Source organism: Globicephala melas, chromosome 7, assembly GCF_963455315.2.
Source record: "Globicephala melas chromosome 7, mGloMel1.2, whole genome shotgun sequence".
Taxonomy (NCBI): Eukaryota; Metazoa; Chordata; class Mammalia; order Artiodactyla; family Delphinidae; genus Globicephala; species Globicephala melas.
Genome location: NC_083320.1, coordinates 51,454,240 through 51,480,154, shown reverse-complemented (window position 1 = coordinate 51,480,154; position 25,915 = coordinate 51,454,240). Strand labels below are relative to the sequence as shown.

Here is a 25,915-nt window from a genome sequence, read left to right as displayed (position 1 = left end):
GTGCATAAAATCGTATCAGTTGGCTGCCCTTGACCAACTTGGGTCCTCAGTCTTCTTGGTCAATGATTCCTGGCCTGAAAATTTCTAACCTCGCCATGTGCCTGCTCTTTGTCTGGCACCCATCTCTGTCCTGAGTCATCTTACCCCAAGCTGTGCATCAACTACACCAGCTGCCTCTACCTTGATCAATCTGGCAAACAGGAAGAAATGGCCAAAACAAAAAACGAAAAAAAAGAAAGCAAGACTTACAAGTTTATGAGAAGAAAAAAGTCCTAAAACTCAGTTTGATTATACTTTACCTAGATACCTTTAGAAATCCAATTTGCTTTATATGTCTATTCATGCACTTTATTTAAAATGTAAAATATAAATGCCATTCAGAAATTTTAGATACAACTGAATTCAAAAGGAGATAATATTCTAGTAAATGCTCTCTTTTCTCTGGATATTACCTTCAGAAAAATCTACCCTGAAATATAGACAATTTAAATATTATCTTCAAAAAACTGTTATCCTCACTGGACAGCCATGTGTACATCAATGAAGTTAGAACACTCTCTCACACCATACACAAAATATAAACTCAAATGGCTTAAAGACTTAAATATGAGACATGACACCATGAAACTCCTAGAAGAGAACATAGGCAAAACATTTGCTGACATAAATAGCACTGATGTTTTCTTAGGTCAGTCTCCCAAGGCAATGTAAATAAAAGCAAAAATAAACAAATGGGACCTATAAATCAAACTTATAAGATTTGTAGAGCAAAGGAAACCATAAACAAAAACAAAAGACAACCTATAGACTGGGAGAGAATTGCAAATGATGTGACTGACAAGGGCTTAATTTCCAAAATATACAAACAGTGCATACAACTCAATTTCAAAAAACAAACAACCCAATCCAAAAATGGACAGAAGACCTAAACAGACATTTCTCCAAAGAAGACATGCAGATGGACAACAGGCACATGAAAAGATGCTCACCATCACTAATTATTAGAGAATGGCAAATCAAAACTACAATGAGGTATCACCCCACACCAGTCAGAATGGCCATCATCAAAAAGTCTACAAATAATAAATGCTGGAGAGGATGTGGAGAAAAGGGAACCCTCTTGCACTGTTGGTGGGAATGTAAATTGGTGCAGCCACTATGGAGAACAGTGTGGAGGGTCCTCAAAAAACTAAAAATAGTTACTGTCTGATCCAGCAATGCCACTCCTGAGCATATACTTGGAAAAGATGAAAACTTTAATTCAAAAAGATACATGCACCCCAATATTCATGGAGGCACTTTTTACAATAGCCAGGACATGGAAGCACCCTAAGTGTCCATCCACAGATGAATGGATAAAGAAGATGTGATACACACACACACACACACACACACACACACACACACAATGGAATATTAGTCAGCCATAAAAAAGAATGAAATAATGCCATTTTCAGCAACATGTATGTAGAGATTATCATACTAAGTGAAGTAAGTCAGACAGAGAAAGATAAATATTATGATATCACTTTTATGTGGAATCTAAAAAATAGTACAGATGAACTTATTTAAAAAACCCAAACTCACAGACATAGAAAACAAACTTATGGTTACCAAAGGGGAAGGGGGGGAGGGATAAATTGGGAGTATGGGATTAACAGATGCACGCTACCATATATAAAACAGATAAACAACAAGAATTTACTGTATAACACAGGGAACTGTATTCAGTATCTTGTAATAAACTGTAACAGAAAAGAATAGAAAAAAAGGAATATACATATATACACATACACACACACACACACACACACATATATATATGTATAACCAAATCACACTGCTGTACACCTGAAACTAACACAATATTGTAAATCAACTATACTCCAATTTAAAAAAAACTGTTATTCTCAAGCCATCCAGTACATATATGCACTTGCCATCAATGTGTAGGTGGAAGAAAAGCAAATTCCAATATAAGCTCAAAAGAAACATTAATAGAAAAATAACAAGTGAAAAAAATATTTAAGAATTGTTTTATTTCAGATGATCAAAGTTTCTTTAAGGAAGCGGTCATTCAACAGTTACTTCCTAAGTCATTCTATAAGGTCAGCATCACCTTGATAGCAAAGTCAGAAAAAAGATAATAAAAGCAGAAAAGAAAACTACACACAGATATTTCTCACAAATATCAATGTTAAAATCCTCAACAAAATACTAGCAAACCAAATTCAGTAAAATATTAAAAGAATTATATACCATGACCATGTGGGATTTATTCCTGGAATGCAAGGATGGTTCAACATATGAAAATCAATCAATGTAATACACCACATTAATAGAATGAAAGGAAAAAGCCATATGATTATTTCAATTGATGTAGAAAAAGCATGTGACCAAATTCAACACCTTTCATGATAAAAACACCTAACAAACTAACAACAGAAGCAAATGACCTCAACATAATCAAGGGTTACTGTACTGATAAATACAGTGTCATGTTTAGATTAATAACCTACGTCAAGGAAACTAGACTCATTAAAAATCTCCACAAGGAGTACTTACCTGCCAAAATTTTCTTGAACTGTCTAAACCATACGTCACAGTGGTCTTCACTTAAATTAATAAGATCAAGTGTAGAATCCTTTAATTTATTTTGTTCCTTTTTCAAACATATGAAGAGTGTGATTCCTAATAAAGTACCACTTCTCTGCTGTTTAACTGAATAACGCCGTTTCAGTTTGACAGAGAATATGTCTTTGAGTTCAATAAATTCTTCTTTATGTAGAAAATTATACTTGGAATCACCTGAAAAGAAATTAAATTTTCTAATCAAAACCACTGTGTCTATATCTTATATGTATGAATAATAAATAGTGAAAACCCACAAAATCGTTATCATCTGTTATTTTACTGATTATGCTTTATGTCAAGTCCTGTATGAGATGGGTGGGGATAAAAAAAGAAAAATTGGGTCTATTTTCCCATAAATAGAAGAAGTGGAAGGGAGTCCCTGCCACACAAGGCCTAGGACATTCAGAATCTGAGAATATTCAATGTATGAAGAATTCCAGGAACATAAACAAAGCAACATTTCAATAATAATAAGTGAGTATCATGCAAGAGGCTTCCTGGTACTTACAAGGACAGAGTAAAGTAACGGAAAGAAGAGAATTCACTAACAGAAGTGAGTTTATGACAGGTTGTTGAAGGCAACATGTAAAGGAAAGAAAATTTACATTCTAGGGAAAGTAACACATATGCAAAAAGGAAACAGAGCAAGATTACTGTGAGCAGAAAGCATTATGAATGCCTGCTATTCTAAAAAGAAAGATGCACCTGAATCTTACTATAGTCAGACTTTATTTTATAGTGGCATGAAATTTTACTGGTTATGTTTAAACACAGGTCAGAAAACACCTGTTGTTGTGATAATGGACTTTTTCAACTGACTCTCAAAGTAGAAGTGTTTTATACTTTAAAAATAGTACTTTCAAAACTTCCACTCTGGCCCACATGGAATCACAGGGAATGCTTTTACCTTCTGCCTGAAACGACTAAAAGAGCACACCAGAGAAAGGAAACATCAGTTTCAGACATGGGACATTAGGTAGCACGGGACAGTGATTCCTGAGAGGGGGAAAACAAAGAAGCCATATGATTACAAGCCGACTGTCCCAGGCCACAGGGAGCGGAACCCTGGTGGAGTCTGGCTGTCTCCCTGAGTTGAGGAGGACTGAGGAGCCAGGAAAGCCAAGATGACTTAGAGTTCACTTGGAAAATTATTATAAAAAGAAAGAGAACTCTATAGATCTTCCCCCTGAATCTTCAGCTGAGCATGGATCTGTATATGTGTGAGGCCAGGGAAAGAATTACCCAAAGGATTAGAGAGAACAACACTCAGAGATCACACAGGTGTTTCCACCAGCCAAAGTGGAAAAATAATGCAATTCGTGGGACTCTGGGGAGAGCACTTAAAAAAGTATTGTCTCGTTAGTGAGCTGACCAAAGGCTGCTCTGATTCCACCTAACAAAGCTTAAGAGCAACCCTCAAAAGGATTCAAGTGTTTCCAAGTAACTTAACATCCTAGAACAAAGCTCAAGAGTATTTACTGGAGCTGCAATGAACATTTTGGTACATGACTCTTTTTGAATTATGGTTTTCTCAGGGTATATGCCCAGTAGTGGGATTGCTGGGTCATATGGTAGTTCTATTTTTAGTTTCTTAAGGAATCTCCATACTGTTCTCCATAGTGGCTGCATCAATTTACATTCCCACCAACAGTGCAAGAGGGTTCCCTTTTCTCCCCACCCTCTCCAGCATTTACTGTTTGTAGATTTTTTGATGATGGCCATTCTGACCGGTGTCAGATGATATCTCATTGTAGTTTTGATTTGCATTTCTCTAATGATTAATGATGTTGAGCATTCTTTCATGTGTTTGTTGGCAATCTGTATATTTTCTTTGGAGAAATGTCTGTTTAGGTCTTCTGCCCATTTTTGGATTGGGTTGTTTGTTTTTTTGATATTGAGCTGCATGAGTTGCTTGTATGTTTTGGAGATTAATCCTTTGTCAGTTGCAGGACATGGAAGCAACCTAAGTGTCCATCAACAGATGAATGGATAAAGAAGATGTGGCACATATATACAATGGAATATTACTCATCCATAAAAAGGAACGAAACTGAGTTATTTGTAGTGAGGTGGATGGACCTAGAGTCTGTCATACAGAGTGAAGTAAGTCAGAAAGAGAAAAACAAATACTGTATGCTAATACATATATATGGAATCTAAAAAAAAAAAAAAAGTAGAAAATGGTCAGAAAAACCGAGGGGCAAGACGGGAATAAAGATGCAGACCTACTAGAGAATGGACTTGAGGATATGGGGAGGGGGAAGTTAAGCTGTGACAAAGTGAGAGAGCGGCATGGACATATATACACTACCAAACGTAAGACAGATAGCTAGTGGGAAGCAGCCGCATAGCACAGGGAGATCAGCTCGGTGCTTTGTGACCACCTAGAGGGATGGGATAGGGACGGAGGGAGATGCAAGAGGGAAGAGATATGGGGACATATGTGTATGTATAACTGATTCACTTTGTTATAAAGCAGAAACTGACACACCATTATACTCTAATAAAGATGTTAAAAAAGAAAAAAAGAAAAGCATTTACAGGAATACGAAAATATTTAGCAACTCTAAATGGTAAAATTCACAATTGCTCTCATTCAATCACAAATCACTACACATGTAAAAAGGCAGAAAAATACCAGCCAAGATAAGAGACAAAGAAATCAATAGAAACAGATGTAGAAATGGTACCAGCGCTAAAATAGCCCCAGGAAGCAGAGGCCCTCTCTCAGCTTTCTTAGGCCTTAAGCAGGCATAAAGATATTCTCAGACTGGAGCAAAAATTTTCAGGTGATTTAAGTTCTTTCTCTGCATTCTCAGGGAGTTTGGGGGCCTTTCCCAACCATTCAGCAAACAGCCCAATTGCTCCCAAAGCACATGTACCACTGAAAAAGAAACAAAGACAAGTTCTTCTCTCGGTGCTTATGGCAGTGGGATAGGGTGAACCCACAGGCAAATTTTCAGGCCTGTCATTTCCTCAGAAAGCTCAAGCTTCAGGTCTGCGTACCGTCTACTTCTATTGTCACCCGGTGACCTGAGAATCAATACCCTCAAAGTATCACTTCAAAGGGAAACATTTATATATTCTAGAAAATAAAACAGCCATCACTATTACTACAATCATCACTTAATCAACAGAGTGAAAATAATGTATCATCAGAAGCCAAAATGTCCCACGTGCCTTCATGAACAGAGTGAGTCAACCCACCCACTCTTCTGTAAGTACTAATGGATTAACCCATGTTGGTAAGATTGACTTTTCTCTAGTTCAATGGCTCTCAATCTCTTTGGTCTCAGAGCCCATTTACATTCTTAAAGACTGAGGGCCCCAAATAGCTTTTGTTTATGGAGGTTATATCTATTGATATTTACCATATTAGACATCAAAACAGAGACTTTTTTAAACACAAGAATACAAAGCACACACTGTATTAGCCATCAGGGCAAATATGTCACCACATATCTCAGCCTCTGGAAAACTCAACTGTACCCTCGAGACAGAATAAGAGTGCAAATAACAAATAACTTCTTAATAAAATTATGAAAATAGCTTTGATCTCCCAAACTCCCTGAGAGGGTCCTAGAACACATTTTGAAAATGCAGCTGTAGCATATTTTAGATTGTTTGTTCCCTTTGACCATATAATAAAGTTAGGACCTTTTATAGACTCAACTTTTCAATTAATTAAAATTCTTGTTTCCACTTGAATACTCCAAATTGGTACAGAATGACCAGTGAGAGTTCCTCCCATCTGCCTCCTTTGTTACAATATCCCAATAGCTTTGAAAATAACCTTTCTTTCTTATAACAGCATAGTGTTTCAAGCTCATCTGGATTCCTCAAGGAGCCTGGTTCCTTCTCAGGAAGAATATCTTAGAAACTAAAGCTGGACAGTATGTGTTATATATGAGGGAAACCAAGCTCTTTCACAGTAAATCATCATTAAGATATCTGCAGCTGGTGGGCTTAGTACAAGTTATTTGCACTTGTTGAGCAGGTAGGCATATGGCCAGGGTCTCTAGAACAATTGGGAGGGGCCAGGGAGAGCTTACATCCTTCCACTACCGTCAAGAATGGAATCGGGGCTTCCCTGGTGGCGCAGTGGTTGAGAATCCGCCTGCCGATGCAGGGGACGCGGGTTCGTGCCCCGAAGCGGCTGGGCCCGTGGGCCATGGCCGCTGAGCCTGCGCGTCCGGAGCCTGTGCTCCGCAACGGGAGGGGCCACAGCAGTGAGAGGCCCGCGTACCACAAAAAAAAAAAAAAAAAAAAGAATGGAATGAAGCAGGCTTTCAAAGGTCCCGACAAATCCTCACCCTGTGGTATGTACTGTCTGTATGGCAAATGATACCTTGTGAAGTGTAAAGAAACTTGCCTCCCATATACGGGTGCTACTGGGTGTCTGCTTCATAAGCTAAATGTTATAGACAGGTCATAGCACTTCCCTACCCTAAAGGAATTTATATTCTTGATTATATCTGTGAGTACTTTTCCAAAAATCAGTTAAACAATCAATAAAGTTGAACATCTTTTATTTTTCATTTGTATTTCTTAAAAGAGTTGCCTCTACAAATGCATTTCCCTATTTCTATTTGGTTGCTTGTCTATTTCTTCTAATTTGTAGGAGTCCTTCAAATATTCTTGAAATTAATCCTTTATTATATATGCATGATATATGTTACAAATAATTTCTTCTAGGCTAAACTTATAATATTCGTTATAACCTTGCGTCTCATATCAATTTGAGTATTTACGTAGTCAAACATACAGCAAATAAGCGCTCCAAAGGAGGGAAGTAGAAAGGGAGGGAAGGACCACTGAGGAAAAAAAATAGAGGGATGAAATATACACTTTTCACTCGAAGTCCTATATTAGTCTGAATTCCTTGCCGTGTGTGCTCTACTTTGGCAGTAAACAATTCAATGACTATTCCTAGTTAAAATCTCTTGTAAACTGCAAATTTAAAGATACTAAACCAACAGCCAAGATCCAACTTAATAGTGAAAACTAGAAAAATTTACGGAAACAGGGCGAGAATACCTATTATCATTCTTACTATTCTCAATTATTCTGGACATTCTGGTCACTATCATACATAAGGAAAATGAAATAAAAACAACTGATGGTGGAAGGGGTAGAGGGACAGCTGAAACTATAACTATTTATAGATAGTATCACAATATATTCACAAAACTCAAAAGAGTCAACTTAAAACCAACAGAACTAATAAGAATAGCCAGTAAGGAAGCTGGTTACAAATATATCAATACCTAGAAAGAAAGCATAATGGAGATAAAGAGATCCTATGCAAATTATTATCCAGAAACAAATTTAGCAAAATGATCCTGGACTTGCTTGGGTGGAAAAGGCCATTCAAAATAAACTGAGAGACAAAGAATTGAATAAATGAAGGCATACCAAGTTCGAAGATTACATATTTTTATGCCAGTATTCTCATTATTAATAACTACATTAATGCAATTCCAGTCAAAATCTCAATGGTATTTTCTTTGATGTAAGGGGCAAGGAACCTAATCAAATGATTTGCAAATTTTCTTGGAATAAATATATTAATGAAGAAAATGTTTTAACAGTAATGAGGGGAAGTACATACGCAGTCAGATAAAATACTATTTTTTAAGGCTATAATAATTTAAACATCTAGGAATAGATAAATGAATGGTCCAAAGAAATACTTGTAAATATTTTAAGTCACTAATGTGATAATGGTAGTATCCAAGTTCAGTGGGAAATATTCAGTGAAAGGTGATTTAGAACTGGTTCATCTTTAAAAAAGAAAAGAAAAACTAGATCTCTATTTCATAATATACACCAATATTCCTAGATTAGAAAGAACTTTATATAACCATAAATTAGTAAAGCCATAGCATGGCAATAAAGGCAGACATTACAGAGACTGAGATACTCAACACAGAAGTTATTTAATGCCAATAAAGTCCTAAAGACCCATAAGAAGTCACAAACAAAAGCCACAAACAAAAGCCAACTGGGCAGAAATATTTGCAACATATGACAGTTAAATAATCTATTTAATCAAGAAAAGAAACACTTTAGTGGAAAAGTACATAAAAGGCCCAGACAGGCATTTCACAGAAGAAGAAATGCAAATTGACCAATGAACATATGAGAAAGTTCAATCTAATTAGTAATCAAAGAAATGCAAATTAAAACAACAAGATACCATTTTTTGCCTTTTAGATTGGCACAAGATCAAAAATAATGCTCAGTGATGATGTCGGTAAAGGGACCCACTCCCAGCACTGGTGGGAATGCAAAAATGGTAACTGCTGGAGAACAAGTTGGGAATACGTATCAAAAGATTTCAAAATGTTAATTGCAGCATTTATAATAGCAAAAATATTTGAAGCAATATTCATGTTCTTCAATAGGAGAACAGTTTAATCATAATCTTCAACTCACAAATGAGCAAATTAGATCTTTGTGTTCTAATCTGGAAAGACACTCATGTTAAGAGGTATGAATAAGTGGAATAAAAGCAAGTAACAAAATAATCTGAGAAATTTGATCTCATTTCTTTAAAAAGAGAAAAAAACCCAAGGGGAAAATAAACAGTGGTTACCCATGAAAAGAGAGATATGAGGGAGTATAAGATTAATTTTTTCTTAAAAACCTCCCTCTCTGTAGTCAGCATTACATTTTATATTTTTTTTAAAATGGAGAGAAGGGAAAGTGCTTTAAAATATGCATATTTTTGATCCAGCAATTTACTTCCAGGAATTCACCCTAAGGGAATAAGTAACATGCACAATTTAGCTAAAAGAATGCTCACCCAAGCATTATTTGAGTGAAACTTGGAAACAACCTGAATATGAAATAACAGACTATTGGTTCTGATAAATGAAGCAGACTCATATACCAGAATGCAATTCAGTCATTAAAATGTAGAAATCTGACTAGAAAAGTGTCTAAAACAGTGCACATTTCCATTACTGTTTTGTATATATTTACTGAACACATAATGCACGTGGAATATATTTCCATATGCACATATGTATGAAGATGCATATGAAAACTTGGAAGGAGAATGAGTTTGTGATTTAGTTTGCGTATATGAATTTCTAATTTTCCTACAATGAAAGTATTTCTGTAATTAATTGAAAAAGATGTTTCCTTTGCTCATCCTAAAATAGTTCCTGATCATAGTTTTAATTGTTAAAATCCCATTTTCTGGGCTTCCCTGGTGGCGCAGTGGTTGAGAATCCGCCTGCCGATGCAGGGGACACGGGTTCGTGCCCCGGTCTGGGAAGATCCCACATGCCGCGGAGCGGCTGGGCCCGTGAGCCATGGCCGCTGAGCCTGCGCGTCCGCAGCCTGTGCTCCGCAAGGGGAGAGGCCACAACAGTGAGAGGCCCGCGTACCGCCAAAAAAAAAATCCCATTTTCTAAAATGTAAGGGTAGCTAATATTTAATGAGCATGTGCTATATCATTGTGCTATATCATTGCTATAAGCACTTTACATCTATTATCTCATTTAATCCTTAACCTCTGGATCTACTAACCTGAGGTAGATGCTTTTTCCTAAAAGAGAAGGAATTCAGGCCAGAGTGTTTACATAACTTGTCCACGGTCATACATCTGGTAAGGGCCAGATCCAAGATTTAAATCCAAGCACTTCGGCTTGTCTTCACCCACATTTCACATTAGTAAGGACCTTCTTCAAGTAAACACACACTCGTCTGACCCTCTGGATCTGTTTTTTATTCTAGTCAAACTTAAAACAGTAGGCAAACCATTATTCTGTCTCTAACTATTCTGTAGGAAAACAGCAAACCACCAATGTCTTTTTTATTTATTTCTTAAAATAAATTTATTTATTTTTGGCTGCACTGGGTCTTCATTGCTGTGCATGTGCTTCTCATTGCGGTGGCTTCTCTTGTTGCAGAGCACGGGCTCTAGGTGCATGGGCTTCAGTAGTTGTGGCTCGCGGGCTCTAGAGCTTAGGCTCAGTAGTTGTGGTGCAAGGGCTTTGTTGCTCCGCGGCATGTGGGATCTTCCCAGACCAGGGCTCAAACCCATGGCGCCTGCATTGTCAGGAGGATTCTTAATCACTGCACCACCAGGGAAGCCCCATCGACGTGTCTTAACTGAGTAGCAGAGTTGATCCTTAAACAACTCAGGGCTTAGGGCTGCACCCTCAGTGCTGCCAAAAATCCTCATGTAATTTATAGCTGTCCCTCCGTATCCACAGTTCCCCCCATTCGTGGTTCCACACCCAAGGACGCAAACAACCCCCCACTATTTACTATTAAAAAAACATCTGCATATATATGGACGCATGCAGTTCAAACCCATGTTGTTCAAGGGTCAACTGTATTTCATCTGAAACTTCAGGGTAACCTTCAAGGAAATGGAAAGTTAGAATGTAGCAACCAGGAGCTGACAGAAGTGAAAATTCTGAAAATCCCTGTAACTCTCTGAGTAGTATTTCCTGCTTTCCCTGCTCAGGCTTCTAATCTCTTCCCACATTTGCCCACTGATTCAAATTTGGGCTTTTCACGTGGTCTCTTTGCCGGGGTGACAACAGGAAACTAAGAGGGAGAACTACAGATTTAGAACAAACATTTTGTTTTTATTTGAAATGAAAATAAAGATAATTGATCTGTGAATAAAACAGTTTTTGTTTTACGAACTTCTAACAATATGCAAATGTTCTTCAGCACTCTTTTTCTCAGCAGCTATAGAGATCTCTCAGGTGCCAATTTCCTACATAGTAATTCTGGCCTATTATTCATTTCTCCAATGTTAATCATTTACGTGACATGAGTAAATCTGCCCAGTTCTCTCTAATCACAGGATACACCTGATTTTGAATAAAACTGTTTCCTAACATATGTGAAGACGTGTATACTAGTTTTATAGAAAATTATTTTCTTCTTCTGAATATGGTCTTTAGGATTAAAACTTGTTAGAATTCTGTGAACTTGAATTTAAAATGGTTTTATTTAATGGCTTGGAACTGTCTAAATATTGTTTAATCCATCATCAGATTAGATGGTGCTTGTCTATGTCTTATTTTTGTTTTTTGAAGTTCTTAAGATATAAGCAGTGGGCCAGCTGGCTCTGCGGGGCAACAGGACATTGGTTTCCAAGACTTGAAAGAGAGCTAAGGCCGAAGGGTCCTCAGGTTTCTAGGTGGAAAGCCCTCAGGCTAACCCCCAGTGAAGGCTGAAGGTTCTAGAGATCATCTGATAGGATAAGCTAAAAATCTAAGAAGGTCACTGTTTCTCCTCAACCCCCATACCAAAACACTTACTCTTTGGGACACATTTAGAAAATACAAATATTTATGAAAAACATGATTAAAGAGGGAAAAAAAAGAAAATAAACCATATTCAGAGTGAAGACTACTGTTTTAGGGTCTATAAAAATTGACCACTTATCTACACCCCTTTATAAGTAATACCTTAAGAATGACTCAGACTCTCTTTATTCTCTATGTGAATCAGAAAAATACTGCTTTTGATTTATAACCTATTTTATTTGTAAATTTATAAATGCTGAAACATATTTAGGTCTTTTATCTCTGCTTACTTTTTCATCTGCAAGATAGCTGCTTCGATCCCCACACCAGCCACCTCTGTTAGAGTATACAACAAGTTTCTGCCATGTATAAAAGCAAATGTTTTCATAATGTAGCAAAAGCCACATTTCCATGCACAACCTAACACATGCAGACAGTATGTAAAAGGGGAATTAAAAATATTTTTTTTAATTAAAAGAAAACATACTTCGGGGGGTGTAGTTTAAATATAACTTTAATTTTACCTTAATGTTAAAACATACCTTTACTGGTGAAAAATATGAAGTCAAACTTTATCCATAAATTGATATTTGATAATAGTAGATAAAAATATGAGAATCATTTATAGACACTTTCTCAGATTATGAGAATTAAAACCTTACAGATGATATATATTTATATATGTTTTTCTTTGTGGCAAGTGGTTTATTATTTGAAATCTATTGGTTCATTAGGATCATATTGGTGATAGCTAGTTGTTTCAGAACATTAACTGTCCTCTCACATTACTTACATAGATGCTGGGGACCATCTGTTCCAGCACGGGATTTAAGTATACGTCTATTGGATATCATGCTATTTATTTAATTCAGCACCCACTTCCTATTGTTGTATTTTCTTGGGGGGAAAAGTCAATTTAATTACAAGGAATAAAGATAACCTCTCCTGGCAGGTTACCCTGTCACCATGAAAGCAAAGCAGGACCTGCTTAAAGTAGGTTACAGTGGTTAACAAGAAGAGTAAAACCAACAACACTTAAGAATATTTAGCAAAGGTTTAACAGAAATAGAACAGTGAATGGCACTTTTAAAAATATTACTGTAAGCCCAGGGCTTGTCTAAATCAATCTTGGCACATCTGTCTGATGCAGACCGTAAACAGGATTAGAGATGGATTTATCTGCTTGGCGCTAATTGCGCTCACAGTTCCTGCACATGTCCACTCTTTAAAATACTGCCTGAAAAACAAGCCTGCCTGATAGATGGCTCCCACAACAGAGTGTAGACACACACTTATGGTATATTAGATGGTTAAGCAATGTGATGTCTAACAATTTTTTTTCCAGCTCTTCAGAATTACGTATCTAATCCCCTAATTAAAAATACAAAATTCTGTTTGAATATACCACATACTGAGATAAATCTGTGAAGCAAGGGACCAATAAATTTGAATACACTTTAACTGTAAGAAGAAAACACAATTTAATTGTTAATAATCAGGTTAAACCAGGGTTTAAACAAATAGGGCTGCACCAGTAATTTACTGAAAAACCATCACAATGCATTACTATCCTCAAGAATTATGACTTAACATGTTAGCATAAATGTTTAAGTTCCTAAATATATATACTTATCAAGAGTGACAAGAAATAGAATTATCTAGTAAAAGAATTATAGAGGAAATTCTAAACTTATCACTTACTGAGAGATAAATGCCAATCCCATACCAAAAAGTCACATTTTTGTCATACCAAATAAAACATTAATGCTCAATTTCTTAGCTGCAATTTGTTTTCCCACTTAGTTATTTCTATCATGTGTAAACAGCTTAGGTACTTCTCTTAAGAACTAAGCACCTGGAGATACATAGGTACTTTTGCATGAAGTCCAAAATGAACTAATCAGGCAAAAAATTAAATATTATTCTTTGTTTTGATGATTTGAAATACAGACAATATGTAATTCTTTATTCAAAACAACATTTAATGCCTATGATACAGAGTGTCATTAACAATTTTAAATTACATAGTCTGTTTAATCACAAATACCACAAAAAATCAGTATTTTAAAAATCAGTATAATTGAAAATTTAGGTTGACTTCCAATCATAGACAATCTTCTGTTCTAAAGCTCTTTTCTTGATACATAATTTACTCATGTTCCATATATCTTAGTGAGCTCTTAGAAATCAGTTTTTTTCCTATATCTACCATTAATAAAAGTACATCTACACTTACACTGTTGTTTCATACAGACAAATGGAGAAATTGGCAAATTAAGTCAATCAATTAGATATTCTCAATGTGTAATCTCAGAAGGTATATAGGGTCAACATGATTTTTATAATAATACTAGAGACGTTATTTGCCTTTTTCACTGTGCTGACATTTGCATGGATGGTGAAAAGGCAACAGTGGTTAAAACTCCTGGTGTCACCATGAATCAAGGCAGTGACACTAAATTCCATTAATAATTGTTGCATCCTTCATCACCTCAAACTCACAGTTTAAAAAAAAGAAGTTTCACTTAACTGTCCTTGATGAAGCAGTAACACTTCAATTTTTTAAAAAAATCTCTGCTCTTTAGTATATTTCTTTTTAATATTATGTGTGGTGAAATAGGAAATGTGCAAAAAGCAGTTCTGCTACAAATGAAAGTGATGGCTCTCTCCAGGAAAAGCACTTATACCCTTCCCATTATGACTAGCTGGATATTGTGGAAGACCATTTTTGCTTGAAAGATGGACTAACAGACTATGGTATTCAGACATGAGTATTTGGTAAATGTTTTCTGGGAATTGAGCGAAGTGGGCCAGTCACTCAAGCAAAACAACTGAGAATATTTGTTGTCACTGATAAAATTCCAGCCTTCAAGCAAAAATTAGAATTTTGTAAAACTTGTATCTGTCACGGTGAGCTTGACAGCTTCCCAATATTTAAAGAATCTTATGATGCAGTGCTGTTAATGTATCTGATATTTTAAACATATTACATAAAATGTGTCAACATTTGGAAGCTCTATATAACTCAGTAGACCAAATTTTCCAAATAGTCAATGCAGGATATTATAAAATCATGCATAATGAAAGATTCATTCAAAGTGCAAGGCAGACCAATAAATTTTCAAATAGCAGACTACAAAAGGTTAATTGATGTCTTCAGATCCTGCTTTGTAACTAACATTTAAGAAATTAGCACTTACCAAGTTTTACTGTAGTATCAAAGAAGGATATCCACAATTACCTGAAAACATTATTAAAATACTTCTCCTTTTCTAAGCAAACATCTGTGTGAAACTGGATTTTCCTTATACACTTTAACAAAAACAAGATATTCACAACAAACTGAGTGCAGAAGCAATCTTGAGAATTCAGCTGTCTTTTATTAAGCCTTCTATTAAAGAAGACTGTCTTCTATAAAAGAGATTTGCAAACTGTAAAGCAGTCAAGAAAGTGGCATTGATTTTTTATTGTTTTGGAAAATATTTATTTTTAGTCAAAATATTATTTATGTTAAAATGCAATGGACTTACTACTGTTATTTTCAATGAATTAATGTTTTGAATGTTTAATCTCTAATGTGATAAATATCAATGGGTATAACTTATATAAACAAAAGCTCTTCTGTGGTTTTCAATAATTTAAGAGTGTAAAGGGGTCCCAAGACCAAAAGGCTCAAGAACGCCTGGTCTATCTATAATGTTGTAAAGATAGCCCTAACCTTAAGAAAATGCAGCCTAAAGATGTCATGGTTCACGCATTTTAACTTTCATCATCTTGTATCAAACAACTGAGATTATATCATTAATTTTTTTAGACTGTCTATGCAACAAGTCCCTATTACATATGAAACCTAGTGAAATGAAAGAAAAATTCAAAATTTCATATTCTGTATTTCATATTCTATAGCATGACTTTATCATGCAGTTAATTGGGTTTTGTCATTTTGACTTCAGCAAGAGCACTCACGTGCATCTACTGGGCCTATGTATTACTCAATTTTACTATCTACTTATATATTTACCCCTGTCATTTTATACATCTACTTCCATTTCTATTCCTTAGGAAAAACATTTATAAATGGGGAGTCTCTGAGAATGGCACCAACAGAAAATATGACATTAATTGAGTCACCTTAATCTTATAATCTAGTCTTTTTTGGCATTATCAGTTCAGTTATGTGTATCAATTCACAGGATTTACAGTTCACATATATCCTACTAGATGACCTTTGCAGATTCCCCACGAACGTCAGAAGTACTGTAATCGGTCTTCCTTTTTCTAGTTTCTCAGTCATTCACTTCAACAATATCTTGACCGTCCTCCTCATCTCTAATCTCTGTATCCCAGCATCTAGCTCAATGCTTCAAACACAGGCTAGGTTTCCAATAAAAGTTTTTTTATTGACTGTATTTACCATCAATCAGATAATATCTTAATGATAGTGTATGCATTTCAACCTCTGAACCTTTGTTCCTTCATTACCCAGCAAATGGAAGGCCTTCTTGACTCTAGTCTTTTCAAACATTAACCATCTGTCAAAGCACACGGAGCCCCTCCTCCAAGAAACATCCTTCATTTTCCAGTCCCTCTGAACTCCGCTGGCCCAGTACTACTCAGCTGAAATGCAGTCACATATCAGAAGTTCCTAACTTCAGAGAGGTGAAAGCACAAAGGTCCTTCAAAGCCTTTAAGAACTTATAAACAAGTTACACATATATTTTTTCCCACACTAGTTAAACGGTGGTTTTAAAAAACAGCAATGGGGGAGGGATTAGAGAAAGATCAGACTGTAATAGTTTAGGATAAATCCAAAAGCTTATTTCTTCAATATGTCTGAACACCTAACATTCCAGGCACTTCTGTGTGGATATTAAAATGCTAATATTAACATAGCGATCTCCATGGACAACTGTTTCTAAGAGAACAAAGGTTAAGGAGTTCTTTATCCTTCACGGCCTGGAACTTGCTGGACTGTGGAAATAGGACCAAATCTAAGCTACAATGATGGCTTCTATTGCCAGCATCTAAGGACAATGCCTGCATATGGGCTTCCTGCCTGGTAAGGGCCCTTTCATCTCACAGTCCAAGCTGGCTCACTGATACTCTTTTTTTCTGAGGACCTCAAAGACAGTCACAATGACTTTGTTTTCACCTCTGCCATTACTAGCAATCAATGCCCTAGCTACGCAGGTCCCATCCCCCATCACCTCATAGTAGTCACAGTGAAGTTACCACACAGCCCTCCAGATAATCTAAAGGGTTTTGCTACTGAGAGACACTAAAAGGCTCACTTTTATACCACTCCCATTCAGTTTTACCTTCAAGACTGTCATTATTTGCTCCTAAGAAGCCAAACAAGTATTCAGAATAACTACTGTAAATCCGGGGTATCTGAAATTAGCACATGCAGATCCACGTTGCTGGTAGGAAACAGAACCATTACATGAGAGACTAAAGGAAGTAATAATTTTCACTTGATGAAGATTGATCTTAGTACCAGGAAGGGAAAAGTTCAGCTGAAGAGCCAAGACAGCTAGGAAGAGAATGCCACCATCCTGACCATCCAGAAATGAACTGGAAGAAATTCACCTTTCAACCTCCAGGACACCTGAACTTATCATTAGTCCACCTTCCAGATGCCAGAAATGGCACATCTGTGGTCAAGGAACCACTGTGCGTGTGAAGGAAGCAAGGGGGGAGAATAAAGAGAAATTGCCAGAAGTTACTTTTATGCTGAACATACAAAAGTAAACTTAAATACAAACATATTCACAATAGCCAAAATATGGAAACCTAAGTGTCCACTGATAGATAAATGGATATAGAAAATGTCACACACACACACACACACAGTGGAATATTATTCAACCATAAAAAGAATGAAATCTTGCCTTTGGGATAACATGGATGGAACAATGAGGGCATTATGCTAAGTGAAATGTCAAAGAAAGACAAATACTGTATGATCTCACTTGTATGTGGCATCTTAGAAAACAAAAACCACAAGCTCATAGACAGAAAATGGACTGGTGGTTGCCAGAGGCAAGGGGTAGGGGGTAGGCAAAATGGGTGAGGAAGGTCAAAAGGTAAGAACGTCCAGCTTTAAAATGTCATGGGGATGATGATACAGTCATTCAACATGGTGACTGTAGCTAATAATATTGTACTGCATATTTGAAAGCTGCTAGTAGAGTAGATCTTAAAAGTTCTTATCACAAAAATTAAAATTTTGTGACTATGGTGATGGATGTTAACTAGACATTGTGGTGATCATTTCAAAATATAAACAAATATTGAATCATTATGTTGTACATCTAAAACTAATATATGTTACACGTCAATTATACCTCAAAAAATACACATTTGAGATATTCTAAAAATATTTGTAAATCCTTATTAATTTGGTGAGGATTTGTAGGCCTAGACTTAGTGGAGACAAAGGAAAAGTGATAAACAATTTTAATGTAGCTGATCATGGTTTTACTAAAAAATTCCAACTTAATAACTTTCAAGACAAAGTTTATGTTTATTTTTAATATGCTAGGCACATGGGCGATGTAGCCCTTTATTTCATTTCCACCATTAAAAGCATACAGTTGACAAACATGTTTAGTTTCTGTTTTGTTTTTGGCATTCAAAACCTCTAGATAAGTAAATCCAGTGAGAATTGATTCACTAAGAAATATTAAAATGAAGTTACCAATAAAATGTAGTCAAATATCCTAACTTTTAAATTTATTTTCAGTTGGACTTAGGCAAAATGTAAAAAAAAAATTACATCTTAATAAACACACATACAAAAACTATAAATTATGCTAGTCAGTTGATACCATTTAGGCTCCTCTTCACAAAAAATATGACCTTCTACCTACCTATTTGAAATGAAATTTTTAAAGCCATTTTGGAGTAGAAATTAGAAGTTATTTTTTTTCTGAAAAAGCCTTAAATTGATTCAAAGAGTCTGATATGAAAATAAGCTCAATGTTTGACCTTGATGTTCTACATATATGGTATTTATTCAGTTATGTTCCCAATTAAAGAGTTTTAAAGTAATAGTTTCTTCTCCATGCCTTTTGTTATAATTTTTACCACATAATTAGTACTATGATAAAAGGCCAAAATTAAAGGTAAAGGTAAGAAAGTATTACTTTGATAATGTGAAAATTTTAGAGAAAATTTGAACATTTTAGATCAAGTATATATTTAATTACACCATATAGCATGTAATCGAAGCAAAATAGCTTGTAGGATTACAGCAAGCCATCTTCTCCACTGTGCTGTAATACTACTGTCAGTAATTTTTTTAGAAAGATAAATTTGATATCAATACGATGTGACACAACTGCATCAAACCTTAATTTCACTCACAGTAAGAAGTCACAGGATTAAATAACACTGTGCAGTCTTTTAGAAAAGTTTATTGCTTCCAGATGGATTCAAGTTTCCTTTCAGCCCCGATTACATCTAATATGCACAGGGTGCCAACATTATAAAGGACAGAGTCAAAAATATCATTTATATAGATAGCAAGGGGCAGGGTGGAGGAACACTGGCTTCTAAGTAGGTTGTGCTGATCAGGGTTTGACTATTTTTAAGAAATTATAAGAAACATTTTTTAAAAAACAAACCTCATACTATGTAAATGTCTTGAATGATGGCTGTTCCACAGAAAAACACAAATCTACAGCGAAGTGTCCATAAGATGACTCCTAGCTCAAGCTGCATGCTCTCTGCCCCCATGTTGGGCTGTGCCATGTGTCACACCGCATGAGGCTTACCACCAAGATGTCCACCTGTGCCTCTGTGGCAGAAGAGGCAACTATGTTTATTTCATTTAATGGCACTGTTGAATATAAGCCATGGTGATCACATATAAAGACCTTCAAAAATACTGACTATTTAAAGGCACGTTCGATAAGTTAAAGGATGCAAGTAAGTCAGTACTTATATTTAAAATAGCATTTTCTTAAGCAACTGAAGTATCAGTACCATAATAAATAAAATCCTTTCCATAAAACCCAAACAAAGAAAGCCCTCCCTGTCATGTGGATTAAAAAATAAAATCACATCTGCTCTATCTAGTCTATGAGAGAAAAGCAATAAAAATTCATGATTGAAGGAGGATTTCAGTCTGTACATCGGGAGCTAACTTTTTAAAGTACAGTAAAATTCTAGTAACGCTCCCATTTTCTTAAATTTAATTTTTCAAATGTTCTGAAAGTGCTATACAAATTAGGAATTGGATTCAATATAAATGTTAAGCAATTTATTATGTATCCTTCAAAACAGACTAGCAATTTAAATACAATTATGGTCTCACAGATCGAAAGAAGAGAAAAATGATTAATTTCTGGAAGGACATAAAATTTTTCTTGTTGGAGAACCACTGGGAAAAGTGGTACTACAATAATTCCTACTCATGCCTAACTTTCTCCAGTGGATAGTCAACCAAAACTAAGACAAAAACCATTACAGCTCTTTACTACTCACATTTTCTTTAGAGAGAAATAAGTTCATTTATATAAGGGTTATAAATGAATGTTAAGATTTCGGGTGATTTTAATGCAAGTTCTGCACTTTTATTTTCTATTTATTTTATACATGATACTTTAAATGTATATGAGAATTTAAATTTTAAATTTTACTTACATTCAAATAGTGACAATATATCCTTGATCAACTGCATGAAAATGCTCTGAGACACAGGGTGATCAAAAAAGGATGAAATTATACTAAAAATTCGACTTAAAGTTACATGCCAAATTAATAACAGATCAATGAAACAGAATCCAACCGATTAGGCTACCAGGCACTAAAGTAGGTAATGGGTTTTGTGTCAGCAGATGATTCAGCCATTAAGTATTTCTGATATTTCAAATACTAATATGTGTTTGAGATAACTATCACTTATCAAAGAGTACTTTGTTTTTGATAATGGTTAACTGTTCTTTAACCGGTCACTCTGTCTCCTAAATAACACATATTTGAGTGAAAAATGATTTGAGCTTCATTCCTTCTTTCAATAATTGTTAACTAGACACTTTCCACATGCCAGACTTGCTCTACAAGAGAAAAGCCTTTTAGATAGAGATCTACCCTGACTACCCAATGATCATTGAATAAAGATTGGGAAAAAAAGAAAAAAAAAAGGGAGCAAGCCATGTAGTTACAGGTCCAAAATCTCTCACCTGCAATTCTAAAATCCCCAAAGCTCTGAAAATTGTTTATTTTTTCTTAAATCATTTGGCAACAAAACCTGAGCTGACCTCATTTTGCCCCAAAGTTGGACCTGAACTGACCATGAAATGTCAAGTCTTTATTTATGCCACTTCACATAGATATTCTTAATGTTTCATTCAGAAATATTAATGTTTGAATATGCAATGCTACCTGAGGCTAGTTGTGGGTTTTACATACGCATAAACATATGTCCCGTATTGCTTTCTAAAATCAGTAAATAGCTGAATTTTCACACAGCTGGTTCCAAGGGTTTCTGAACAAAGGGAACAGTAAGTATAAAGGCCCCGTGGCAAGAGCATACTTGGTATATTCCAGAAACAGCAAGAGGTGGCTGGAGTTAGTGAGAAAGCGGGGAGGGTAAAACATGAGAATACAAAGGTCGGAAGCAGGCAGACTTTAGATTTTAGCCTGAAAAAGATGTGAAGTCACTGGAAGTTTTGGAGCAGAAGAAAGACGTAATCTGACATATAGTTTCAAAGTATCAATAACATTCTATCTGATACATAGAGAATAGACAGGAGACATGGTTAGAGACAGAGAGACTAGTAAGGAAGCTTATACAATACTCCAAGGGAGAAATGATGGTGTCTCATACTAAGATGGTGGCAGCAATCCTGTTCAATTTTGAATATATTTCAAAGAAAGAGGCAACAGGATTTGTTAGTGGATTGGACGTAGAGTGAAAGAGAGTGGAATCTAGCAGATCTCCAGTGTTTTGGGCTTGGGCAATCAGAAGGATGAAGTCTCCATGTACTGAGAGCTGAAAATCTATAGGAAGTACATAGTTGGAGGCTGCAGGAGAGAACGTGGAGTTTATTTTAGATCAAAAAAACTTTGAGGGCTTCCCTGGTGGCGCAGTGGTTGAGAGTCTGCCTGCCGATGCAGGGGACACGGGTTCGTGCCCTGGTCCGGGAAGATCCCACATGCCGCACAGCGGCTGGGCCCGTGAGCCATGGCCGCTGAGCCTGCGCGTCCGGAGCCTGTGCTCTGCAACGGGAGAGGCCACAACAGTGAGAGGCCCGAGTACCGAAAAAAAAAAAATCTTTAAAAAAAAAAAGTTTGAGAAATCTGTTAGATCTCTAAGTTGAAATGTAAGTAAGCAGTTAGGTTTATAAATCAGGCATTCTGAGGAGAGGTCTGGACTAGAGATATACATTTGAAGGTCATGGGTATTTAGATAATATTTGAAGCCAGAAACTAGTGGAGGTTAAACCAGAGAGAGAATGGAAACAGGCAATGGGGTCAGAAGACACTCATGGAAAAATGAGGATAGCCAAGAGATGAGTCAGAGAAGGAGCAGGCCAGTGGGGTGGGAGGAGAACCAAAAGAGTGACATCCTAGGAGATACAAAAGTTGTATCAAGGAGCACAGTGTGATTTAGCTGTCAAACCCTGTTCATAGGTGAAGTCACATGAGGACTGACCTTGACAAGTGAGCTGTGGAGTGATGGGACGCAAAAGCCTGATCATAGAAGATTCAAGAAAGAATGAGAAACAAGGTAAGACTGTGAATGTAAAGTAAGTCTAACTAGACTAAAAAGTTGGTGGTGGGGAGGGCCAAAGAAATGGGACCAAGCACTCTACATGGATTACCTCAATTCATCCTCGTAATAGTTCTACAAGGTAGAAATTCTCTCACTTTACAGATGAGGATGTGTAAGATAGGCAGTGTGCCAATGATTTTGATAAGAATACTAGAATTTTATCCAAGCATGTCTGATTATCAAAGCACATCCTCTTATAGTAATATACAGCTTCCTATGAATTTATCATATAAAATAAATACTGAGAAAATGACATCATCTTCTCAGAAAGGACACTGGTGTGGGAGTTAGGAGACCTTTGCTTTAGCTCTAGCTCTGTCACCAATCTTGAGGCAAATGCCGTAACTTTTGAGCTTGATAGCTCATTCCTAAAATAAGGGAATTGGAATAGATTCATTCACTCAGTCAGTCAACAAATATGTATTGAATACTAATTTGCTGGACACAACTCTAGTTGTGAAAGAAACAGTGGTGAAAAAAGAAGGAACTTACCCTTTACTGAGGAAGATGATGAATATTCGATACAAAAGTTTCTTTCAACTCTCAAATGCTACGATAGTTGTTAAATAAATATTAATAATAGACAAAAATTCCATTCCAGGCTAGTTCAAAGAAGTTGAGATTTATTATATCACTGAAAACTCACAGCACTGTAAGCTGGGCACTATTACTATATCCCATATTTTACAGGCTGGTGGGAGGCGAGGAGAGATGAGCTTAGAGCTTAACTAGCTTGCCCCACAGTTACATAGGAAGTGGCAAAGCCCAAATTCTAACATATAGTATGGCTCCAAAAACCCATCTTTCAATCACTCTCAATAGTAAGTTACTACTATAATATCTCATTTTACTGGTGTTTGACTCTCCTCTCCTGTTGTTTTTCTTGATGGTCTTTGAATGTTCAAAATGGGAAAGAGGAGTAAGAGAGAAAAAAAAGAAAAATAGTGAAAGAGAAACTGCAGAACTAGAAGTGAATATTGATATAAAGACAAATATCAAGAAAACCAAAGCAGTGAAGTAACACGAACAAAAAAGAGGTTTGCGAAGCACATGAAGGAAAGAGAACAGCAGCCCTTGAGCTCCTGCACCAGGTCAGTGACCCACCAGGTGCTACATGCCTAACTGTACAGGACAACGGACAGGCCTGGTGAACCGGGGCTCCTCCGAGGGGCCTCGCCTCTCCCATTCTATCAAACTCGCTGCCCACTCATCAACCCTACTGAGAATCGACACTTCTAATGAGCCTAACAGAGTAAATATGCTCTGTAAAATATTTCAGAAAGGAGCTCTGCATACTTTCTCATTTTTTTTTGGTACAAACATGTTGAAAAAGAAAGCAGTCCTTGAGGGTTCAGAGGTGAAATCCTTACAGAAATCCGAGAAGGACAAAGGAGGCAGAGATGAGTCGCCTGGTCTTGGGACCACTGAGGTCACCCTCTGATTTTCAGCAGACAGCTAGTATCTGGCTCCGCTCTTTGCATCGTGGATGTCCAGCCAGGACCAGGTGCCAGGGACCCTCACAGGCTGGGAGCCATTTTATCTTCCCGAGCTTTCCACACAGAATGGTGATATTAGAATAACTAGATTTTTCACTTTGAAGAACTATTCTTATAGCTGGCATTTTCCCCTAGTATTCTGAAGATTATTTGGAGATCATCTTGCTTTATAAATTGTGGAGACAAGAAATGTATCTCCCATTAATAATCTATCTGGTTCCAAAATTTAAGTGCCTACTATATTTAGGTGTTTTCTGACCTCAATATTGCATATTTAAGGATGATTAGATATGGTCTTTCCCTCTAGTGGTTCAGTATATTGGGGAATGGAAGCACAGTGGGTACTAGTCATCTTGTGGAACTTCACCAGATTCATATTTACAAATTATTCCTTCACCAAAGGATACTGGAACCCATCAGAGATTTTAAGAAACAACTACCCAATCTGTTTCATCTTTCTGGTTTCTACCCAGAGCGCCTTCTCAACACAGATTCAGATTCATTCAGATGTATCAATACTATAGGCCTCTTTTAAAAAATAGTCCTGCATTAAAAGGTGAAATTAGAACTAAATTTCCCTCCGAAAAGTGTGCTTTTGTTTAAATTTTCTTTTACATACTCTTTCATATTAGCTAAATTTCTACAAGTTCAATTTATATGTATAATAAGAAAAAAAAATTTTAAAGCTGTAGTTTTTACTTGCCTGAAATTAGTTCTCTATTCCAACTGTTCCCTTCCTTCATTAACTTCTATTAAGCATCTAAGAATGACTGACTAAAGAGGAAACTATTGCATTCAGAAGCTCAGCTCCTTCCCAAGTTATCAGTAGGTATAAAGCTAATACTAAGTAGTAAAGCTTTTCTTTACATATTTTCCAAATTACCTTACTATACATGTATTCCATTAATGGAATGGAAATATGTTTCATATGTGTTCCTGGCAAGGAAGCAGTCAGTTTTTTATTGTAAATGGCACGGCACAGAAACACAGGCAATTGAAAGCCGGATGACATGCCTGCCGAGCTAGGCACTAAATCAGATACTCCATCTCATTTAACCATAAATTATCTTCAGGTTATGGTGACAATGAAAGGAGATAGCATCCCTGTTTCTTGATTTTAGAGAAGACCAAACAGATCCTCAGAGAGGTGAAGGGGCTTATCAATGACAGATGTCAATGGCAGAGCGTAAGACTGAACTTTAAAGCTCATACTCTTTTCCCCTGTTCTACAGACTAGAAGGACTTGCAAAGAACCACCTTGTTATTACAACAATATTATTATGTGCTTTATAATTAGGCTGTGAGGAGATATGGTTCATTCCATAGCATGGGTTCACACTTCAGCATATCTTCTGCTGTCTTTCTGAAACTCCAAGTTTCAGAAGCAGCACTTCAGGTTTTGTTAAGAAAAAGGTCCCAAAGAGAAGCAGCAGAGGTAAGTGATATGCCTTTTCCAACTAAAAATAAATCATATTTAGAATTTGGGTATTCATCATTTCCTGAGGATGGTGTTGCTGTCAATCCAACTTGGATTACATAAATTAACCAGCAAAAATCAAGCACATTGGTCACATTAAAACTTTAAACGTTGCGATTCAGTGTTCTGTCAACACGTTCATATGGACCAAGGGTTGGCAAACTTTTTCTGTGAAGGGCCAGATAGTAAAGATTTTAGGCTTTGGGGACCATATGGTTTCTGTTGCTCTGCTGTAGTAGTTTGT

General features: G+C 36.3%; 1 protein-coding gene across 4 annotated transcripts in view; it reads right to left on the bottom strand.

Annotated features, from left to right (window-relative positions):
- The window catches only part of CERKL (CERK like autophagy regulator), a 160,359-nt gene that overhangs the window by 113,671 nt on the left and 20,773 nt on the right, over positions 1 to 25,915 (bottom strand). For 3 of the 4 annotated variants that reach the window (XR_011377582.1, XM_070045943.1, XM_060302185.1), the window contains exon 2: positions 2,566 to 2,808. The exons of the other annotated variant lie outside the window; for it this stretch is intronic. Coding sequence is in view for 2 of the 3 variants with exons in the window: in XM_070045943.1 (XP_069902044.1) it covers positions 2,566 to 2,808 (243 nt within the window). In the remaining variant the exon portion in view is untranslated. The remainder of the gene's footprint in view (positions 1 to 2,565; positions 2,809 to 25,915) is intronic. 4 annotated transcript variants of the gene reach the window in all.